The 20,997-nt window shown below is 41.3% G+C and overlaps 1 protein-coding gene across 1 annotated transcript in view; it reads right to left on the bottom strand.

Moving 5' to 3' along the window:
* The window catches only part of LOC126210346 (zinc finger FYVE domain-containing protein 1-like), a 104,412-nt gene that overhangs the window by 37,913 nt on the left and 45,502 nt on the right, over window positions 1–20,997 (bottom strand). The window contains exons 8-9 of the mRNA XM_049939561.1: window positions 7,568–7,741; window positions 2,286–2,448 (exon numbers count right to left, since the gene is read on the bottom strand). Coding sequence (XP_049795518.1) covers window positions 2,286–2,448; window positions 7,568–7,741 — 337 coding nt within the window. The remainder of the gene's footprint in view (window positions 1–2,285; window positions 2,449–7,567; window positions 7,742–20,997) is intronic.

Raw genomic sequence — 20,997 nt, 5'->3', positions numbered from 1 at the left:
GTGTGTGTGTGTGTGTGAGAGAGAGAGAGAGAGAGAGAGAGAGAGAGAGAGAGAGAGAGAGAGAGAAACCAAATACCCCTTCATAAGGATTTTGTTCGTCATGTTTGGTGTACATCAAATCTTTATCATTTACTGAAATCTTCATTCATAATGTCAATAACCTGCACTGAGATTGCTTGAGCCATAGCTACTGTTCTACAGACACAGGAGGTTTGTCAGTGATCTTGGCTTTTTCTTTATAAATTGATAAAGAATAATTAAAAGCACTTTTTAATTTTTTTTAAATCTTCACCAAATTTTGTAGTTTTGATGTTTTTGGCAATTATTTCACAGGCAGAAAATTCTTGTCAGGTTTACGTTTTTCAATAAACTAATAAACTTTTAAGGAAAAATTACCGCAGACACATAACAAGACACTGTTCACAGCTGTAGAGCCCGTGACAAAATGCCAGAAAATTGTTGAAATTACATCACAAATGAATCATTTGAAACAATTCCTTTTTGAATATAAACATACACTGGAATGATCAAATAAATAATGTTGTATGGAAAGGAAACCAGGGAGACTGCATTTTATTGGCAGACCACTTAGAAGATGCAACAGGTCTGCTAAAAACACTGCCTACACTACATTTGTCCATCCTCTTCTAAGAATATCGCTGTGCGCTATGGGATCCATAGTGGATAGGATTGAAGGAGGACATAAAGAAGTCCAAAGCAGGGCAGTCTATTTTGTATTATTGTGAAATAGAGGGGAGAGAGTCAAGGATACAGTAATGATAGTGGGGTGGCAACGATTAAAACAAAGGCATTTTTCACTGAGAGATGTTTTCAAGAAAATTCAATCACCAACATTCTTCTCTGCAGGCGAAGACAGCCTATTGTCACCAACCAATGTAACGAGAAATGGTCATCAATAAAATACCAGAAATCAAGGGCTTGTACAGAAAGATTTCAGTGTCCATTTTTCCCATGCACTATTAGGATGAATCAATAGACAAATAGTCTGAAGGTGGTTCAAAGAACCACCTGTCAGGCACTTAAGTGTTATTTGCAGAGTAATCATGTATATGCAGATATTAATTTCATGTATATAAACTGAACTGTTTAAATATATTTAAATTTTATAATTAATTGGTTAACATAGCAAGGGGGGGGGGGGGGAGGTAGCAGCAAGAATCAAACCAGAGTCATCGAATTACCAGTCCATGTGCTTGACCCATGCCACTTACTTCACCACCACCGTCCAAAACTCTGTCACACACTGCTCTAAAATCTTTACTTTGTCCGATGTCCCAATAAGGCGAGACATTCTAGGTAGTTTAAAGGGTTGTCTGCCTGCTTCTATTCTCACAGTCTGAGCCAAATCAGTGAGACCCATCCTATGCCCTCCCCTTGTTAGTGGCAGCAGCAGACAAATAGTTTACTACAGATTTTGAAGTACTGACAGTTTGGTGAATATGGCTTTCCACTTCTAATTTACAGACCATAGCTTTCTTCAAGCTTTAATGACCATTTTACTTTAATTTTGGAGTTTTGTATCCTTACCCACTCTGAAAAAAGAATTAAAAATTCAAATGCATGATGGACACCTAACATAAAAATAGAAAGAAGTAAAATAGAAAAGATTGATACATTTTGTTATTTAGTTATCTTAACTAAAGCAGACAAGAGATGGGAGTATGAAAATCAGAAAAATGAATTACAACAGTGAAATGTGCTTCCAGTAAAGGAAGGCAGTCAGCACAGAATAAGGAGCATGGACAATTTTCGTCAAAACATTATTTTGAAAGTGCTTGGGTATGGCTGTAAAAATTGGACACTGTAGAAGACAAACAGGAAGTGCATAGATGTGATGCAAATGTACCTTTGGAAAAGGCAGAAAGAAAATGCAATGAAAATTGTTTGAAAGAAACCAATGAATGAAAAAAATTACAGTAACATTTCAGAAAAAGCAAATGAAATTCTGAACATTTATTTAGGTGCAATAAGTTTTTAGCAAATACAGTCTAAGTAAAAATTTCAGAAAAGAAAATGGATAGAAAATGAAATACGATTTACTGTAGGCAACACAGTGTCAAAATTAAGAAGTAACGAGGGCAACAGAAAATAGAGAAGAATGGTTGAAGTGACAGTAGATACATAATGTTTAAAAGTTATGTCTGTATTGCAGGACTGTTTCGTAGGTTAGTCAGTTTCAACTGCCCTAAACATCGAACATGTAACAACCTGGATTCACTACACAGGGCACAGTGAGGAGCTGCACTTTGCAGATGTTTAAATACCTTTACTGTAGCACTCATCGCACACCCGGACAGGGTAATGCCAGCCCCGCTCTGGAACCTCCATCTGACGACTTGAGCAGTTCTCACACACCCCCTCACCACACGCCCTGCAGTGGTGCTTGGTATCGCCCATCTCGAAAAATGTGTGGCAGTTGCTGCAGTCCTGGTGGCGCACACAGGTAAGAATATCTTACTAAAATTCAGAGAATACAGACACACAAGAAAACTAAAATACGGAAGAGCCACACTGACATCAGTTAACATGCCTTGATATAGCCACCAGCAGGGCAAGTAAATAAGTTCAAAAAGCTTCAAAATAGAGTAAATAAAAGCAAAAGTTTAGAAAACATTTGCTGGTATCTGACAAAGGGTAAAACTAATGCTATTGAGGTAATTTTGTAGTATGCTTTTGTCAACCTGTTGTTATGAAGGGGGTATTAGTTTTTTGTTGTTGACAGCACAGTAAGCTGGACTCATAGAAAGCCATAGTTTTGTTTTGTATCTCTACAGCTTTTGTTGACTCCAAAACTACAGATGTAAGTAGTAGACTACATTAACTCATACAGTTACAATACTCTATTTCTTCCACGGATGTACTTCCACTGAAGATGTAGGAAGACACACAAAATTCAAACTTTCATAATTTTTTTTTTATTTTCGTGTAACAATTTTTCCTGAGGTTATATCATGTTTTTATAATGTATGGAATAAATACAAAAAAAGATTTTTGTTGTTTCAATTCCCTCCCACAATTCACTTATTCAAATTTATAGCTTCAATCGTACATAGTGCAAAAAAATGTCTCAAGCCCAACAAAGTATTTCTGCTGAGACCTAAGAAAAGTATTGGCAAATATAGAAGATGGCCCCAGACCTCACAATACAGCAAAGAAATATAACATTCACTACAGTATCCTGTATCACAAAAAGTGTGAACAGATGAGGAAGAGAGGGGGGGCAAACCGTTTTGAGGAGAGGAGGAGGAGGAGGAGGAGGAGGAGGAGGAGAAGAAGAAGAAGAAGAAGAGTTGGAATGTTGTCTTTTCGCTGTCTTGGAATATCCTAATGATTCATCAACTCTTAAATCTTGGCAAAAGAATCACTTGATCATCAGTGACTCAGTAATCAGTGTGCAATCATCCAGGTAAAGGCAAATTTATTACTATATGAGGATGCAAGCACTGTTAAAGAGTTGTGAACTCTATTGAAGCCTCAACATAAGTGATGTCTGCTGTGACAGGAGATCGTCATATGTTGTTCTCTTACACAGCATACGAATCTCAAAACTTGTGACTGTTGGCAAGAGGTAGACTCCGATGACTCAGGGTACAATCTGACCAACTTTCTGTTTGTTACTTCCCATTCATAATTACACTGCACCTATGAGTTGCTTTAACAGCTTTTACCAGTAAGAAGGAATTACGAGCAGGGCTCTTTGTAAACCCATGAACTAATGACAGACTGGACTGTGACACAATGAAATAGGAAAACCATAAAAAGTTTTTAGGCATGCATATCTGAGGTGCAAGTGACTAACAAAAGGTTAATAGTGCTTGTTTTGCCAGCTACTGTTTCACACAATGGCTTAAATCTGTAGCTCTACCATTTTGAGAGGTATACATGGATAAACATACCCAGTTGGAGTCAACCTGGCTACCCACTTATCACAGATGTTGTCCAAATATATGCTTACAGCAATGTCCATTTCATGTTTTTGTCAGTAATCTTCTCTGAAAGGCTTCAGACAATCAAAGTCAGAGATAGAAAGTGAACATCGCAGATGAGCCTGCGAAGAGTGTTTCTGTCAAAGATTTTGCCATGGTGGTGGGTCCAGAGCAGAATAATAGCACATCTGTTACGAGCATTAGCAATAACCGCATTAGCAATGCCATTACCAATAACTGTAAATTGAGTGCTTCAAAAATACAGAGAGAGAGAGAGAGAGAGAGAGAGAGAGAGAGAGAGAGAGAGAGAGAGAGAGAGAGAGAGAGAGGGAGAGAGAGAGGGGGGGAGGGGGGAGGGGGAGAGGGAGGGAGAGAGGGAGAGGGAGGGGGGGAGAGGGAGGGGGGAGAGGGAGGGGGGAGAGAGAGGGGGGAGGGGGAGGGGGGAGGGGGAGAGGGAGAGAGGGAGAGGGAGGGGGGAGAGGGAGGGGGAAAGAGGGAGGGGGAGAGAGAGGGAGAGGGAGGGAGGGAGAGGGAAAGAGGGAGGGGGGAGAGAGAGGGAGAGGGAGGGGGGAGAGAGAGGGAGGGGGGGAGAGAGAGAGGGAGAGGGAAAGAGGGAGGGGGAGGGGGGGGAGAGAGAGGGAGGGAGAGGGGGAGAGAGAGGGAAGAGAGAGGGAGGGAGGGGAGAGAGAGGGAGGGGGGGGGGAGAGGAGAGGGAGAGGGAGAGAGAGAGAGAGAGATATAGAGAGATATCTGCCCATCAATCATCTACAGATGAAGATTCTGACTATTCTATTCAAGACAGCAATTAAGATCTCATTTTACCTACCACTTTTGAAGAGCTTGCTTATTTTCCAGGCAGCTCTAAAAAGACCAACTTTCTCTACAGCAATGCGATTTTTCAGTTGCTACTTTATGGAAAATCAAACCAGAGATATATAGAAGATACATTTAAAAGTCAGAGTTTTAAGATAACAGTTATGTTGGCCTATTTATACAACTTATCTTAATACTAAAACTTTTCACTAACTGATGAAGGTCTTTTTAATAGTAAAGAAGGTGTTATCAGGACATTCCTTCCATGTGTTGATGCTTTGAAGTGCTCTTCTCATTCAAAAGACAAAATTAGTTTCAGTGATGATCTTAGTGAAATCACCCTTCACTAAATGGACAAGCAAACTTTCTAAATATGTTTTGAACAAATTTTAGGCTGTTTTGCAATTTGTGCTTACTTCTATTTATCTCTCATCTTTACTGATTGCTTCTATTAACCCAACAAGTTCTGGGATAGAAATACAAGAGAAATACAATAACTGTTTCTATGCATCCCTCCCTAGTTTGCGAAAAGATATGACTTTTTTCTTTTTTTTAATTACATAATTATTACAAATAAAAAAGGCATACACTATAGGCTTTAGGAGGATCCATAAACCAAGGTAAGTTATTAGACATATCTCGTAATATCCATGGATGTAAAGTTTAAAATTCAAAACAGTTTCTATTCATTCTGTGTACATCCAGATGTGCTTTAGCACAGATCTCTATTTAATCAAACAAAGGCACCATGTGGTGAAGCACATTACAGCCAAAATCAGTACTTACAATATTTTTTACTTCAGTAAATAAAGTTGAAGGAAAAGATATTACATTTTGTTGATCACATACAGTTTTCACACACCCAATCATGGAAGAAAAGTCATTCACATTAGTTTTTCAGAACACAGTGGTATATATGTAGTCACAAATTTCACTGTAGTGCTTTTTTTTTTAATTCAGTCATGGTTTATTGTTCTTAATATTGCAGTTCTGAAGAGTTCACATTTCATACATTTAGTTTTATGAGATGCTCTGCTCTGAGCCACCTAACAAACTTAAGTTTTCTGTTGTCAGATAGCTGCAAATGTAAAAGTTCTTCTGCATTATTGTTTTACAGGGAAAAAAATAGTGAAAATTAGAAGATGTTGACATTTCTTGGAAAATTTGTGGTGTGTATGGAGAGTGAAGGTGTTGTGCATCAACGGCACCATTTTCATTATTACACAAATTGTCTTTCATCTCTAGACAGCAACTAATTTATATATATATGAAAATCTGTATTTCACTATATTTCATCCACTGGACAACTTTCCTCAGATTTGTGTGTTCTGAATGAGACTGCACCTAAATAATTGGAGTACCAGAATTTTGGTGCTTGTTGAGTTCCAAAACTTCTTTTTGATAACCAAAAAACTAAACCAACAGCATTCATGCCACCCTGCCCAAACAAGCCAAAAAGAATTCCAAACTCACTCAGGCCAGAAAGTTATGGCTATCATTTGGTGATAAGCTAAAGGAATCACATTTGTGGTACAAGGCAGGCTAATGAATTCTGAAGCCTACTGTGAGACATTTAGAAAACAGAAGCAAGTCATTCAGATCACAATCTCTTGACTACCACTGTTGTGTTTTTGCACAACAATGTTTGGCCACAAATTGCCTAGAAAATGCAATAACTTCTGTATCAGGTCATATCAGATATTTCTGAAGATCTACTGAACATCAAGACTTGCCGAGCACATGGAATGTTGCTTTGCTCCCAACATTTTGAATCTGATGAAAAACTTCAAGATGCTGCCAGAAGGTGGCTGCCATCTCAGACAGACAAATTTCATTCAGACGGTACTTTATGATTAATTAAGACACTCAAATATGAATAATGATTATGTACAGCAGTAATACAAAAGTTTAGTTCTAAAATGGTTCTAATAAATTTTCTTCAGTTTCCCAATATTTTATTTACAGTCCAACAAAGATTACTGTCAATACAGTACATAAATTAAATGTTTGAAATTTTTATCACTGAAGTCAACAACAAAAGACAGCGTATTTTCTTGGTTGCAGAAGTCAACAACAAAAGGCAGCATATTTGCTTGGTTGCAGTATACTTTTACAATATGCTATTTGATTTAACATGTTTATCAATGTGCACATGCAGGAATTTGGAACTTCTGTTTTCGTTGTTACTTTCCTCAATGCTATCCTGTGATTCACAGAATTCCAAAAATTCCATTCTATCTCATAAAGAACTGTACGAAACTCAATGTTTCTGAATGGTAGGTCATTTACAGAAAATCAATCAATAATTGAACCAACAGTATATGTACAATTACTTATGTTAATGGACTGCATCGTGTTATTTGCAATATCAGCAAAGAGAACTATTGCTACTATACAAAAACAAATGAGAAGATAATTTACATCAACTGAGAATGCAGTGGACCCAGTATCAAATCCTGTGTTCTACCAGCAGTGATTTATCTGCAACCGGATTGGTATTCCTTATCCAAACTGATGGAGCTATGTAAAACACTCTTTACTCATATTAGTTGAATATAAGTTAATCATTATGCTTTTGCAATTGCTTAATTTCCTTCAAAAGAATGTTGCAGCTTACACAGCAATGTCTGAGACAGTTCACAGAAAATTCCAGCTCATAACATTTTACACAAATGACTGACTGTTATCCTTATGAAGTGTACAGAGAAGCCTACAATAATTAACACATACAAGAAATCTGTCCGATCAAAGCTTCAGAAAGTATGAGGCTCATGTGAATGATGGCCACATTAACAACAACTGCTTACCTTTATTTCATTGTTAGGCTTCCAATAGCGTGGAGCAATCTGGTCTGTGACCCAGGAGGAGAGGAGCCGTGTAGGCGGTGACCCGACACTCGCCACTGCTTCCGATATGTAGTTGACACCATCGAGGACTTTGCGGGCGGCGTTCTGTGTGCCAATGAGGTTACCACCTGCACCCTGCCAATGAGACTTCTGTTACTACACACTAAGACAATCGACACTTCATTCCTGTATGTAAGTTCAATTGTGTGCACAATACCCTCACTAGCATGTTCACACACCCACACGCACACCCACACCCACACGCACACCCACACGCACACCCACACGCACACCCACACGCACACCCACACGCACACCCACACGCACACCCACACGCACACGCACACGCACACCCACACCCACACCCACACCCACACCCACACCCACACGCACACCCACACGCACACCCACACGCACACCCACACGCACACCCACACGCACACCCACACGCACACCCACACGCACACCCACACGCACACCCACACGCACACCCACACGCACACCCACACGCACACCCACACGCACACCCACACGCACACCCACACGCACACCCACACGCACACCCACACGCACACCCACACCCACACCCACACCCACACCCACACCCACACCCACACCCACACGCACACCCACACGCACACCCACACGCACACCCACACGCACACCCACACGCACACCCACACGCACACCCACACGCACACCCACACGCACACCCACACGCACACCCACACGCACACCCACACGCACACCCACACGCACACCCACACGCACACCCACACGCACACCCACACGCACACCCACACGCACACCCACACGCACACCCACACGCACACCCACACGCACACCCACACGCACACCCACACGCACACCCACACGCACACCCACACGCACACCCACACGCACACCCACACGCACACCCACACGCACACCCACACGCACACCCACACGCACACCCACACGCACACCCACACGCACACCCACACGCACACCCACACGCACACCCACACGCACACCCACACGCACACCCACACGCACACCCACACGCACACCCACACGCACACCCACACGCACACCCACACGCACACCCACACGCACACCCACACGCACACCCACACGCACACCCACACGCACACCCACACGCACACCCACACGCACACCCACACGCACACCCACACGCACACCCACACGCACACCCACACGCACACCCACACGCACACCCACACGCACACCCACACGCACACCCACACGCACACCCACACGCACACCCACACGCACACCCACACGCACACCCACACGCACACCCACACGCACACCCACACGCACACCCACACGCACACCCACACGCACACCCACACGCACACCCACACGCACACCCACACGCACACCCACACGCACACCCACACGCACACCCACACGCACACCCACACGCACACCCACACGCACACCCACACGCACACCCACACGCACACGCACACGCACACGCACACGCACACGCGCACACACACACACACACACACACACACGAATGAGGGTCGCCAAGAAAGTAATACTCCACATTCTTTTTCTTTCACAATTATTTATCCCATCTAATAAAAATCACACAATGAACCAATGATATTTTATCTACACCCCTTTTTTCCCACATTAATCTCATTCTGGCATATGGCCTTTCTTTGGCAACAGCCAAAGGCATGTATGCCGTATCGGTAACAGTCCTTGCTCTGGTCACGAAGCCGTTTCTCCACTGTGTACTTCTCAAAATGTCTTCACGAATGCTATCCCTTAATGGAAGTCCTAGGGAACTAGGTCAGGGCTGTAGAGCGGGTGGAATAACACTAATCAACCCTTTTTCATGACGCTCACACTTTTGACTATCCAAGAGTGTGGTTAATTGCTTCAACACTTCTTTTGCTGATTGACAGCAGCAATGCCAACTGCTAAGTCATAATGCGTCGATCCTTGCGAATGAAAACATCCGCATGCTGCACTGTGTCAAGTGTGACAGCTGCAAACAGTCTCCCCAACTCGCTGCAAACAGTGGAACTCCATCAAACTGCCTTCTGGTGGCTTTACCGTCTGTGTGCAGTAACCAAACGTCTTCTTGTCAACACCTCATGCTCCATACACTTCACACAAATGTTTCCAACGAAGGCACGCTGCTTGTAATGCATGTCATTTGCAGGTGCCATTTTGAAACACTGAAGCAGCTACGTTATTGGAGGAAATGGAAATTTTGTCACACACTTGGGAAACTTCAAAGAGTTCACACTTTGTGCCCTTCATCTGCAAAATTGTTGGCAGTTGAGAAAAAAAGTAGATCATTACTGTCTGGAACATCCTTGTACTTGGGGGCTTTATACTACTATAATTTACATAAACCTGAAAAATTAGAAACTTAAAATGATATAAGATTTTAAAGTTCGACAGATAATTTTCAAGATTCATATTCCTTCTGCATCTGCTGCAGGCATGTACAGCACAACTCATTGCCAGTTCAGTACCACCTGTGTTGTCGACCTTGCTTGTTCTGTTCACTTGTAGTGATTGTTTTTGCTAGCGCTCTTTTTTGTGTTTCAGCTTTTATTATGGCAAGTTTAAATGAACAATGTGCAGCTATGAAATTTTGCTTTCTACTCGGTAAAAGTGCTGCTGAAACAGTTTAAATGTTGAAAAAAGCTTACCAAGATGACACTTTGGGAAAACCTCAAGTGTACTAGTTGTTGGCTCGATTTAAAAATGGTGACATATCGATCGATGACAGACCCCATTCTGGACATCCATCAACTGCCCGAATTGAAGAAAATATTGAAAAAATTCGAGATCACGTGTTCACAGACCGTCAACAGACAACTGATCAACTGTCTCAGATTAGTGGGTTACCTTGGAGCTCGGTTCAGCAAACTTTAACGTAAGATTTCTTCTACCATGACAATGCACCTGCACACACAATTGTCTCTGTTTTGGCTTAAAGTGGCATGGTTCTGCTGCCTCATGCACTTTACTTGCTTGACCCAGCCTTGTGTGATTTTTTCATATCTCCACACATGAAAAAGGGCATGAAAGGATACCAATTTCACAACACTGAAGAATCCAAGACAAAAATGAGGGAGGAGTTGTCAGCCATTTTTAAAGATGACCACAAAAAGTGTTTTGAACAATGGAAGCACCAATGGGACAAATAAATTAGTTGTAATGGAGACTATGGGCCCAGGAAATGACCTGGGGGGGGGGGGGGGGGTCTCTGCAGACATCATGAGACTCTGGCATAAAATGGGGGTGATACGCGATTACAAGAACTCAGCAAGAGAGTTCTCACAGCCTCTGTCACCTCAATTCTCCAACTTCCTACCTACACGTGGTGCCCCTGTTAAGCCGAGCAACTCAGCGGAAGGTTGGGTAACCGACCCCAGCGGGAAACTGAGTCGGTGAGCAGATAGGAGTTGGAGGACAGTGGAAGGCAACGGGAAACCACCACTGAACTATCCCAAGAAAACCCCATGGCTTCGCTCAGCTCAAAATGTTCCGGAGCTTCAAGTTCCCCGATCGGATCTCCGGGGGGAACCAGGTTGAGAGGAGCTTCACGAAGAGTAAGATGGTGCAAAGAGAAGCACTGCATAGGAACATGGAATGTAAGATCCATGTATCAAGGAAAACTAGACATAGTGAAAAGAGAAATGGAGAAAATTAACATCGACATATTGGGAATAAGTGAAATGAGGTGGACTGGCACGGGAGAATTTGCTTCGGATGGCCATATGGTGTATTATTCTGGGCACGATAACAACAGAAGTAATGGAGTAGCCTTCATAGTTAGTGATAAAGTGAGAAAAGCTGTGATGGGACGCAAATATAAAAATGATAGAATGATGTCCATCAGACTTCAAGGTCAGCCCCTCAACATCACAGTAATTCAAGTTTATGCACCAACAACCGATGCTGAAAAGGAAATTATTGACCAGTTCTATGGAGATTTACAAGAATTACTACTGTCAACACCAAAAAAGGATATCGTCTTCATAGTTGGAGATTGGAATGCAAAAGTGGGAAATGAAGCTGTAGAAGGTATAACAGGGAAATATGGTCTTGGTACAACAAATGAAGCTGGACAGAGACTCCTAAAATTCTGCCAAGAAAATTCATTGATAATTACTAATACACTGTTTCAACTACCAAAACGACGCCTATATACCTGGACTTCGCCAGATGGCCAACACCGGAACCAAATTGATTACATACTTTGTAATCAGAGGTGGAAGAGTGCGGTTCAGTCAGCTACAACAAGACCTGGGGCTGACTGCGGATCAGATCATGAGCTCCTGATTGCAGAATTTCGGCTGAAACTTCAGAATGTAGCAAAAAGTATCCCAACTTGCAGATACGACCTTAACTCTATACCCTCCGACTATGCTGCAGAGGTACAAAACAGATTTAATGTATTACAGCTGGAGGACAAAAGCTCGCAAGAGATGTGGACAGAAGTAGCTAATACTGTCAAGGAGGCCGCAGAGAAACACATTCCCAAGAAAAGGAACAGTAAGAAGGCTAGATGGCTATCGGTTGAGGCATTGCAAGTTGCAGAAGAACGAAGGAAAGCAAAAATCAAGGGAGATAGATCAGCTATGTTTGAATTAAATAAAGATTTTCAGAAATTAGCTAGAAGAGATAAAAATATATTCTTTAATGAACAGTGCAAGGAAGTTGAAGATAGTAACGTAATGGGGAAGACAAGAGATCTTTATAAGAAAATTAGAGAAATTAAAGGAAAATTCCAGGCAAAAATTGGAATGATAAAAGATAGAAACGGGAAAGATCTGAGTGAAGCAGAGGATGTTAAGGAAAGATGGGTTCAAATGGCTCTGAGCACTATGGGACTCAACTGCTGTGGTCATTAGTCCCCTAGAACATAGAACTACTTAAACCTAACTAACCTAAGGACATCACACACATCCATGCCCGAGGCAGGATTCGAACCTGCGACCGTAGCAGTTGCACGGTTCCGGACTGCGCGCCTAGAACCGCGAGACCACCGCGGCCGGCAGGAAAGATGGGCAGAATATGTAGAAGACCTATACAAGAAAGAACTGCATCATGACAGGGCTCCTACTGCTGATGTTAATGTTAATTTAGAACTAGAGCCAGATATTTTGGAGAGCGAAATCCAGTGGGCCCTTGAAAATATGGCTGATAACAAAACTAGTGGACATGATGAAATACCAGCAGAATTGTTTAAAGTCACTGGAATGGATGCAGTGAAAGTGCTGCACTCAATATGTCAAAAAATATGGATCATGCAGCAGTGGCCAGAAGACGAAAAGATCAGTATTCATCCCCATTCCAAAGAAGAAAAGTTCAAAAGAATGCTCAGATTACCGAACAATCGCACTTATTTCACATGCTAGCAAAGTTATGTTGAAAATCTTACAAAATAGACTTCGCCAATATCTAGATCGAGAGCTGCCAGAAGAACAAGCTGGATTTAGGAAAGGAAGAGGAACTAGAGATCAAATTGCTAACATTCGGTGGATTATGGAAAAAGTGAGAGAATTCCAGAAAGATGTATAACTCTGCTTTATTGACTACGCCAAAGCCTTTGACTGCGTCGATCACAACAAATTATGGAACGTACTGAAAACATGGGTGTACCAGATCACCTCATTCATCTGATACGGAGTTTATACCTTGACCAAGAAGCCACGGTGAGAACTATGTATGGAACAACGAAATGGATAAAGATTCAGAAAGGGGTCCTGCAAAGCTGCATACTGTCACTGTACTTATTCAATCTGTATGCAGAACATGTCATGAGGAATGCGAGGCTAGATGAAGGAGAAACAGGAATTAAAATAGCTGGAATAAATGTAAACAACCTCAGGTACGCGGATGATACGATCCTGTTGGCAGAAAGTGAAGAAGAATTGAGAACACTCTTACTGAAGGTGAAAGACAAAAGTGAAAAGGCTGGTCTTATGCTGAATGTGAAGAAAACGAAAATTATGGCAACTACACCTACCAATTTGTGGGATATAGCAGGAGAAACCATGGAGGTAGTGACCACATTCAGTTATCTCGGTTCCCAGATCTCTGCTGACGGTGACTGCAGCCATGAAATCCGGAGACGCCTGTTGCTCGGTAGACAGGCGATGTCAAACCTTGACAAGGTTATAAGGTCCAGAGATATAACACTAGCAATAAAGATCCGTATTGTGAGGGCTATGGTCTTTCCAGTTGTGATGTATGGATGTGAGACCTGGGCCATTAGAAAGGCTGAACGGTGAAGAATTGACTCCTTCGAATTGTGGTGTTGGAGGAAACTTCTTAGAGTTCCATGGACTGCAAAGAGAACCAACAGATCAATATTGGAGCAAATTAAACCAGATTTCTCCCTGGAAGGTCTAATCTTAAAACAAAAGCTGACCTACTTTGGACACACAATGCGAAGGCATGCCTCGCTGGAAAAAACATTAATGGTGGGGAAGATTGAAGAAACTAGAAGAAGAGGACGTCAGAGGATGAGATGGATCGATGGCATCACAGAAGCAATGTGTTCCAACCTGGAAGGTCTACGGGAGAAAGTGCAAGACAGAAAAAATTGGCGTGATTTGGTTCATGGGGTCACGAAGAGTCGGAACCGACTAAACGAATAGATAGAGAGAGAGAGAGAGAGAGAGAGAGAGAGAGAGAGAGAGAGAGAGAGAGAGAATGAAGAGTATTTTGAGAGGGATAAGGTAGTTTTGTAAATAATTTAAAAATATATAGCTTTTAAAAAATAATTCCAGTTTTTTTAGTGCCCCTTGTATGCAGTTGAAAATACACAAATGGACTGCTATTTTGAGTTTTGTAAAATTGTAGGTGCTAGGTTCAAGTCTTTTATTTGGGTGGATGTAACTGACGAAAAAGACTAATTGTAACACATTCTATCACAAAATGACTTCTTCTTAATGACTACAATACATATGAACTGACCAAAAAGACTTCTGTATCCTATAAATGCAGTTACACACTGCTGCAACAGTTAGTCTCAAACACTCTTTGTGCTTTCCTTAAAAGTGTGCATACACTGTTCGTCTGATGCTACACAGATTTCCCACTGGTTTTTAACAATTGACTAAATTCACTGAAGTAAGCTATATTCATTCAGCACAATGCTGTCATCTAGAGGCATTACAACAAAACGAACAGGACCTGCAACAGCTCTTGCAATGTCTCAGTGAATTGTGGAAAGTAAAATTAGCATAGCTTAGACTATCATTTACAAAACACTTCATATATCAATCCCTCCAGAATAATTTCTAACTAAGGGAGAAGGTAATACTAGGCAATTAATCATTTCATCAACAAGTGAGATTTTTAACAGTAAAATAGTCCACTCGAAAGAGATTTCATTGAATACTCAAGGTCCACTTTGTGTAGCTGATATGTTAATTCATTCATAAGGATCTGGCAAACATTTCTTTACACCACATAAACATATGAGTAAGCACATAAATATGTTATACGAACACAATGTGGAACAAATGAAAGATGAAATATTGTAAGGCCAAAACTGTGTGTTGAAGAAGACAAGTGATCCCTATCCACCATTTGTTGAAATGGGCACGACTTGGTCAGGACTAACAGCTTCATTATGTGATACAGCCATTCAATTCTTACATCAAACAGGGTGATCAACTGTTAATGCTACAGCTTTCGTGGCGTGCAGCTGGCCCAGGAGGTCGGCTGCTGTGCCTGTAGCATGGATTACAGGATGTCTGCAGTAAATATAGTACAGCTTGCAGTATGAGTTATTTCTAACATATAAACAAAACAAACACTTAAAAAAAGAAAAGTAAATCACTCATTTATTAAGCAAGGAGAAGCTGGAACTGCCTCCCTTCATTGTTCAAGTATTTCTGACTCCTACCTAGGAAACTGCTCGTTACACTCTGCAGTTCCCTCTGGGGGAACAAGGAGGCTGTATGTTGCTGGTGAAAACTCTATCTCGAAACACATCACAAATTTCCTGTAACGCGAAGTTTGGCTTATGTGCCGTTGCAGAGCACTGCTGAAATATCATAAAAGCATGTTCTCTCTCAGTTAATTGGGGGTGGGGGGTGGGGGTGGGGGGAAGCCACAAATTGTTCTCTCTCTCTCTCTCTCTCTCTCTCTCTCTCTCTCGCTCTCGCTGGTAACTGTTTCCAGGAAAAAATAAGGCCTACTATTCTCTCACCACTAACAGTGCAACACACACCTATCTTTTGATCGTGCAGGGGAGCCTCTTGTATTACGTTAGGCTTTTCAGAATTCCAGTAATGGTAATTTTGTGAATTAACATACCCACTTACATGGACCCATGATCCGTCTGAAAATAAAGTTAGCTGAGAGTCAATTTCTGCGGCATGCACTCTGTTCGAAATACATTCAATAAACCACATCATTTTGCAGTCACCCAGTTTAATTTATTGTGCTGCAGTAATTTTATATAGCTGCAACTTCAATAACTTTAGTAGCCATTTGAACACAAAGGAAATCCCATTTGCTAAGAAGTCGAACTGATTTTCTAGGAAACCTTTCCAGAGCATGCCCATTGTTATCGAGAGCTTCTTCTGTGAGTACTGGATGTGGTTGTCATGTCTCCTGTCAAGAACACTTCCCGTTTCATAAAATTTATTTATCAATAAATGAATCTTACTCGGATTAGGAACCTGAACATCTGGAAATTCTTCTTGAAATAATCTCCTTACAGCGCATGCTGATTCTGTATGCACATATGAAATGAAATACACATTAATACTTCGAGTGGGATAGAGTACTTATATTTCACCATTTCCCTGTAAACACTTTCATTCAATTCACTGTATTCTGTCACATAAGAAACATGTTAGTATCCCAACAATTCTACACAAACAAAGACCTTGCAGCAGAGGGGAAATATACTCCCCACCACTAGTTGGGTACCAGTAAAGCAAAAAAATGCATACCAGGCAGTTGCGTTAAGGACTGATCACCCTGTATTATTTGGAAGTTAGTTTGTGACTGAGTCATAGTACAGTTCCTCCTACTCTTAAATGTCGTTTCACAGTGACAAATCAAAGATACCTTCACCTTTGTTACTCGGATACATTTGCACAGTGTTCCATGCCAGTGATCACCTTTACCTCTGGGTTTGTGGTAAATTGGAATGTAATTCACTTGCTGTTGTATAATGATATTTAAAGAGGGGTGGGGGCAAGGGAGGTGGAAGGCATTTGATTCAGTTTTCACAGTTGCCTAATGAACAAAATTTGTGCTTATAGTATACTGAATTAAATTTGGGATTGGATTGAGGACATCCAAGTAGATAGATCTCTGTTCATCCTCCTTAATGGATGCAAATATTAGATATGGAAGATATTAGATATGGAAGCACGGTCAGGCCAACTCCAAACAGCTATACAGCTAGTACTGTTCATTTTCCAAACAAATCGATCATACTGCACAAAAGGACCCACTACTTTTTGATTACATGATTGCCAATAAATCCCTGGAAAGAGTCTTTACTGCAAAATAACTCTGTGTATGGAATATGAAGAATTTAAGGTGAGATAATAACATAAAAGTATAAGAAAGGCAGATGCCACCCTGAGGTTCACTGAAAGAGTCCTATGCAACTGTGATTCATCCACCTAAATGGTAGATGACAAATTACCTTTATGCTTATGTTTTGCTTGTCACTCTTCATCCACATTCATACTTTACAAACCACCTAACAGTGCATGACAGAGGGTGATTTCCAGTGCAGTACTTATTACGATTTCGTGCTGTTCCACTCACATATAGAACACAAGAAGAACGACAGCTCATCTAATATCTCTGAAAGTGCTGTGATACGTCTGAATCATTCTTAAGTTCTCTATGGAAGTGTATTCTTAGATTCCTCACTTAATACTGCTTCTTGAAACTTTGTAAGAATGCTTTCACCCGTTAATCGGCATTTACCTTCACGCATCTGTGAATTCAGTTTATGGCATTTCAGTGGCACTCTGCTGCGAGTAAACAAATTTGTGATGCCTTGTGTAAACTTCCTGGGTATAAAGTCAATATCCTCAGTTCAACATATTTATATGGGGCTCACACACATGAGTAATATTCTAGGACAGGCTTGTTAGCAGACTCCTTTGCAAACTGATGGTATTTTTCCAGTATCCTGCCAATGAGTATGCAATCTGCTTTATCTAAAACTGAGCCTATGTGATCGTTCTATTTCATACCTCTACAAACTGTTGTGTCCAGATATTTGTACAAGTTAGACCACTCAACAAATCAATACTCCCTTATCTACACTGGCTCAGAAGTGAGCACCATTACCATGGAAAACCCACCAATCGAGCTTACACTATCACCTGTTCGATAATTCATCGCAAATGATTCTCACATCAACTTTTTATGAAGTGTGAAGTGGCTGTGGACCTCTGTCTAGGCAAGAAATTCCTGTGGCATTTTTTGGTCATGGTCATTCAAGAACCGATCCCTTTGTATGGATTTTTACATCACTTTCATCTCTCCCCAGATCCGACATGTTTCCTCAGGCAAACCAGTTTCGGAGAGTCAATACCTCATCACAACATCCACAGGTGGTTCCTTCAGGAACTATTCAGACAGCAACCGCGTAAACGGAGCTATTCTGACAGCAACCGTGTAAACATCAACAGACAACACAGACATATAGTCAGGGCAAACTGCACTGCAGCACTCACCACAGAAACAGGTCAGTATGGTAAACGTTGCTAACACGGTGCGTGCATCCCTCCCATATGCCGCTCCCCCATCCTGTGCATGTGTGTTCCCCTGACAATGCAAAAAATGGCTCAAATGGCTCTGAGCACTATGGAACTTAACTTCTGAGGTCATCAGTCCCCCCTGACATGCATTGACATTGAAGCCACAAGGTGTTGTGCATGAGATAGTGAACACACACACACACACACACACACACACACACACACACACACACACACACACTTTACAATCCTCATTTATGTAACTCAATTATGAAGAGGAGCAGAGCCAGTTTTTCCATGTCCAAAGAGCAAAGTTTTTTCAACCAAAAATGGCGCTATGTCCAGCAATTTACTATTTCCCCTGATTTAAGTCACGAATGGTACATTTACTGGGACAGTTAGCACAGGTCAGGTGATTTCCCATGTCATGATATTCCCTACAATCACTTCCGTCACTATATTTATCTGCAAGGTCTTTCTTGGTCACTTCCGTCACTATATTTATCTGCAAGGTCTTTCTTGGTCAGGTTTATCTTCATTCAGGCTACGCCCATTCTGAGTTGGTTCAGGCTTCCATCTCATGTTCCCACTGCTGACCATCTCCTCTAGTGGAGGTAGTTGTTAGGATGTTTGCAAAGTACTTTTTTCAGGAACCTTTTCCAGGATTTTAGTCTTCCAATTCTACAGGGAGTGGTGATCATTAAAAAGTATGTGTGAGCTGCTCAGTATTTCACAACTGTCTCTTTGGGACTTTTGGGGTGCACAAATCAGGTTATTTTGTATAGTTTATTGAGGGTTTCACTAAACCGGTTATTAATAATCATGTTTCATTTAAGTTTTAAGTTGATCTTTTGTCAAGTTTTGAACCGGACTACACCGGGTAGGCATATTCTGCTGTGGAGAAGTACAGTGTCTGGGCTGCTGTTCTCAGCTTCCTTGGGCTAACTTGTAACGCCGGAAATGCATATCCTCCTATTTCCCTCTATTGTGCTATAAATTTTTTTCCTTATTTTGTTACCTGAAGATATGACATTTCTGTGTCTTTATATACTGTTTTTGTTTTACTATTTATATATATGTATTTATGCATTGATGTCGATGTATAATTGGTTTGTTTTGGAAATATTATTTGTATTTTTACGCTGGGTCTGGCCTAGGGAAAACTATGCTATCGAACGATTACATCGATAGGTCGTGTGGAGAACCAAAGTGTTTAGGATCTTTGGTAGGGTTAACTCTGCCGCGTGGAGTGCAGGCAGAGCAGAGTCTGGCTGTAGTAGGGCGGTGGAGCAGGTGTGTTGTGTGGCTCCCGCGAGTTGCCGCGCCTTCGGGGTTTGGCAGCATGTAATTGTGCTCGACTTGCTATGATAGTTTCTGACACGGTGTCGCGGACGGGAAGCGTTAGCTGGCACACATCAAGAGCCTGTTTCACCTGGTGACCGTGTCGAGAAGAAGGCGTGCCAACATCCAGCTTCTGCAACAGCGACGGCCGACAATGAGTGACTGACGCCACCTCCTCGACCGACGACTTCAAACCTTCAATCAACCAACAAGAAAGACTAAAAGCACGTAAAGTTTTAGAACTGTATGGCAGACCTCAGCTTTTCAAACTATTCCATGAGCAAAATACAGCAACTTAACATGAACCTTTGTTGCTCATTGTCCCAATTGCATTACCAAGCAGGGTACCTTCCTTTTCCGAAATAAACCCGAGTGTCGTTGAAATTCAAACGCCAGCATTAAAGTAATATCATTCCATTTCACTGCTTTAATTTCAAAGTTCAGTTAAGGTATTCATAGCTGGCTACAATATTTAGATTACACAAGCACAAATTAAGAGTGCGAGTTTTGTTACCACATTTTAGCTTACCTGTGACTGCAGCTCAGCTTGGTACGTACTAAATTTTACTATTGTTAATTGTTCAGAATCATTTAATTAAAGTTCAAAGTTAAATCTCTTATTTCTAAATTGCGTAGATTCAAGTAGCTTTTGAAACAATTGTTGAGGTAGTCCAAGACTAACCTTATTTTATTGAATTTCGTAGTGCTTCAGAAACAATATTAATTTCAGTCACTAAATTAACTTTCAATTTTCCAGTTTTATTAATTCTTTTGCTAAATTAAGTCAGAGTGTAGTGAAATTTATTACTTCTAACAAACATTCAGTTTTCACACAATATGTGTCAACCTTCAGTTGCAACGCTTTTAGTGCTAATTATATGTGCAATAACCTTTCTTTTGCAGTTATTATAGTAGTTGTCCATAGGACTGGTGACCGTAATTTTTGCCAAATCTCAAATATCTAAATAACGCCAGTTAAATGTTAACGTAACGACCGCGCATTTACTTTCCTTATTAACTTTACCCCTTTTCAAAGTTAATTTCCATCAATTTCATTTGCATATTACCTTTCATTTAGATGTAACCCTTTCCTCCCTCTTTACCGACAGATTAGCTTTGGTGAAGATTGCTTTTCCCAAATTTCCATTAGATGCACGCGGTTTAATTTTTCACTGTCATTAAGGTCGATAAGTGAGGGGGAGGTTACAAGCTCTCCACATATTGTTGCCAATTTTCTCAGCATGCCGTGTCCTGCTGCTACTTTATGACAGGTCTTCTTGCACTGAAGTGTGTGTAACACTGACAGGTCCAGGA

This window comes from Schistocerca nitens, chromosome 10 (genome assembly GCF_023898315.1).
Source record: "Schistocerca nitens isolate TAMUIC-IGC-003100 chromosome 10, iqSchNite1.1, whole genome shotgun sequence".
NCBI lineage: Eukaryota > Metazoa > Arthropoda > Insecta > Orthoptera > Acrididae > Schistocerca > Schistocerca nitens.
Note: the sequence above shows the minus strand (reverse complement) of the source record. Positions and strands in the feature narration are given on the sequence as shown.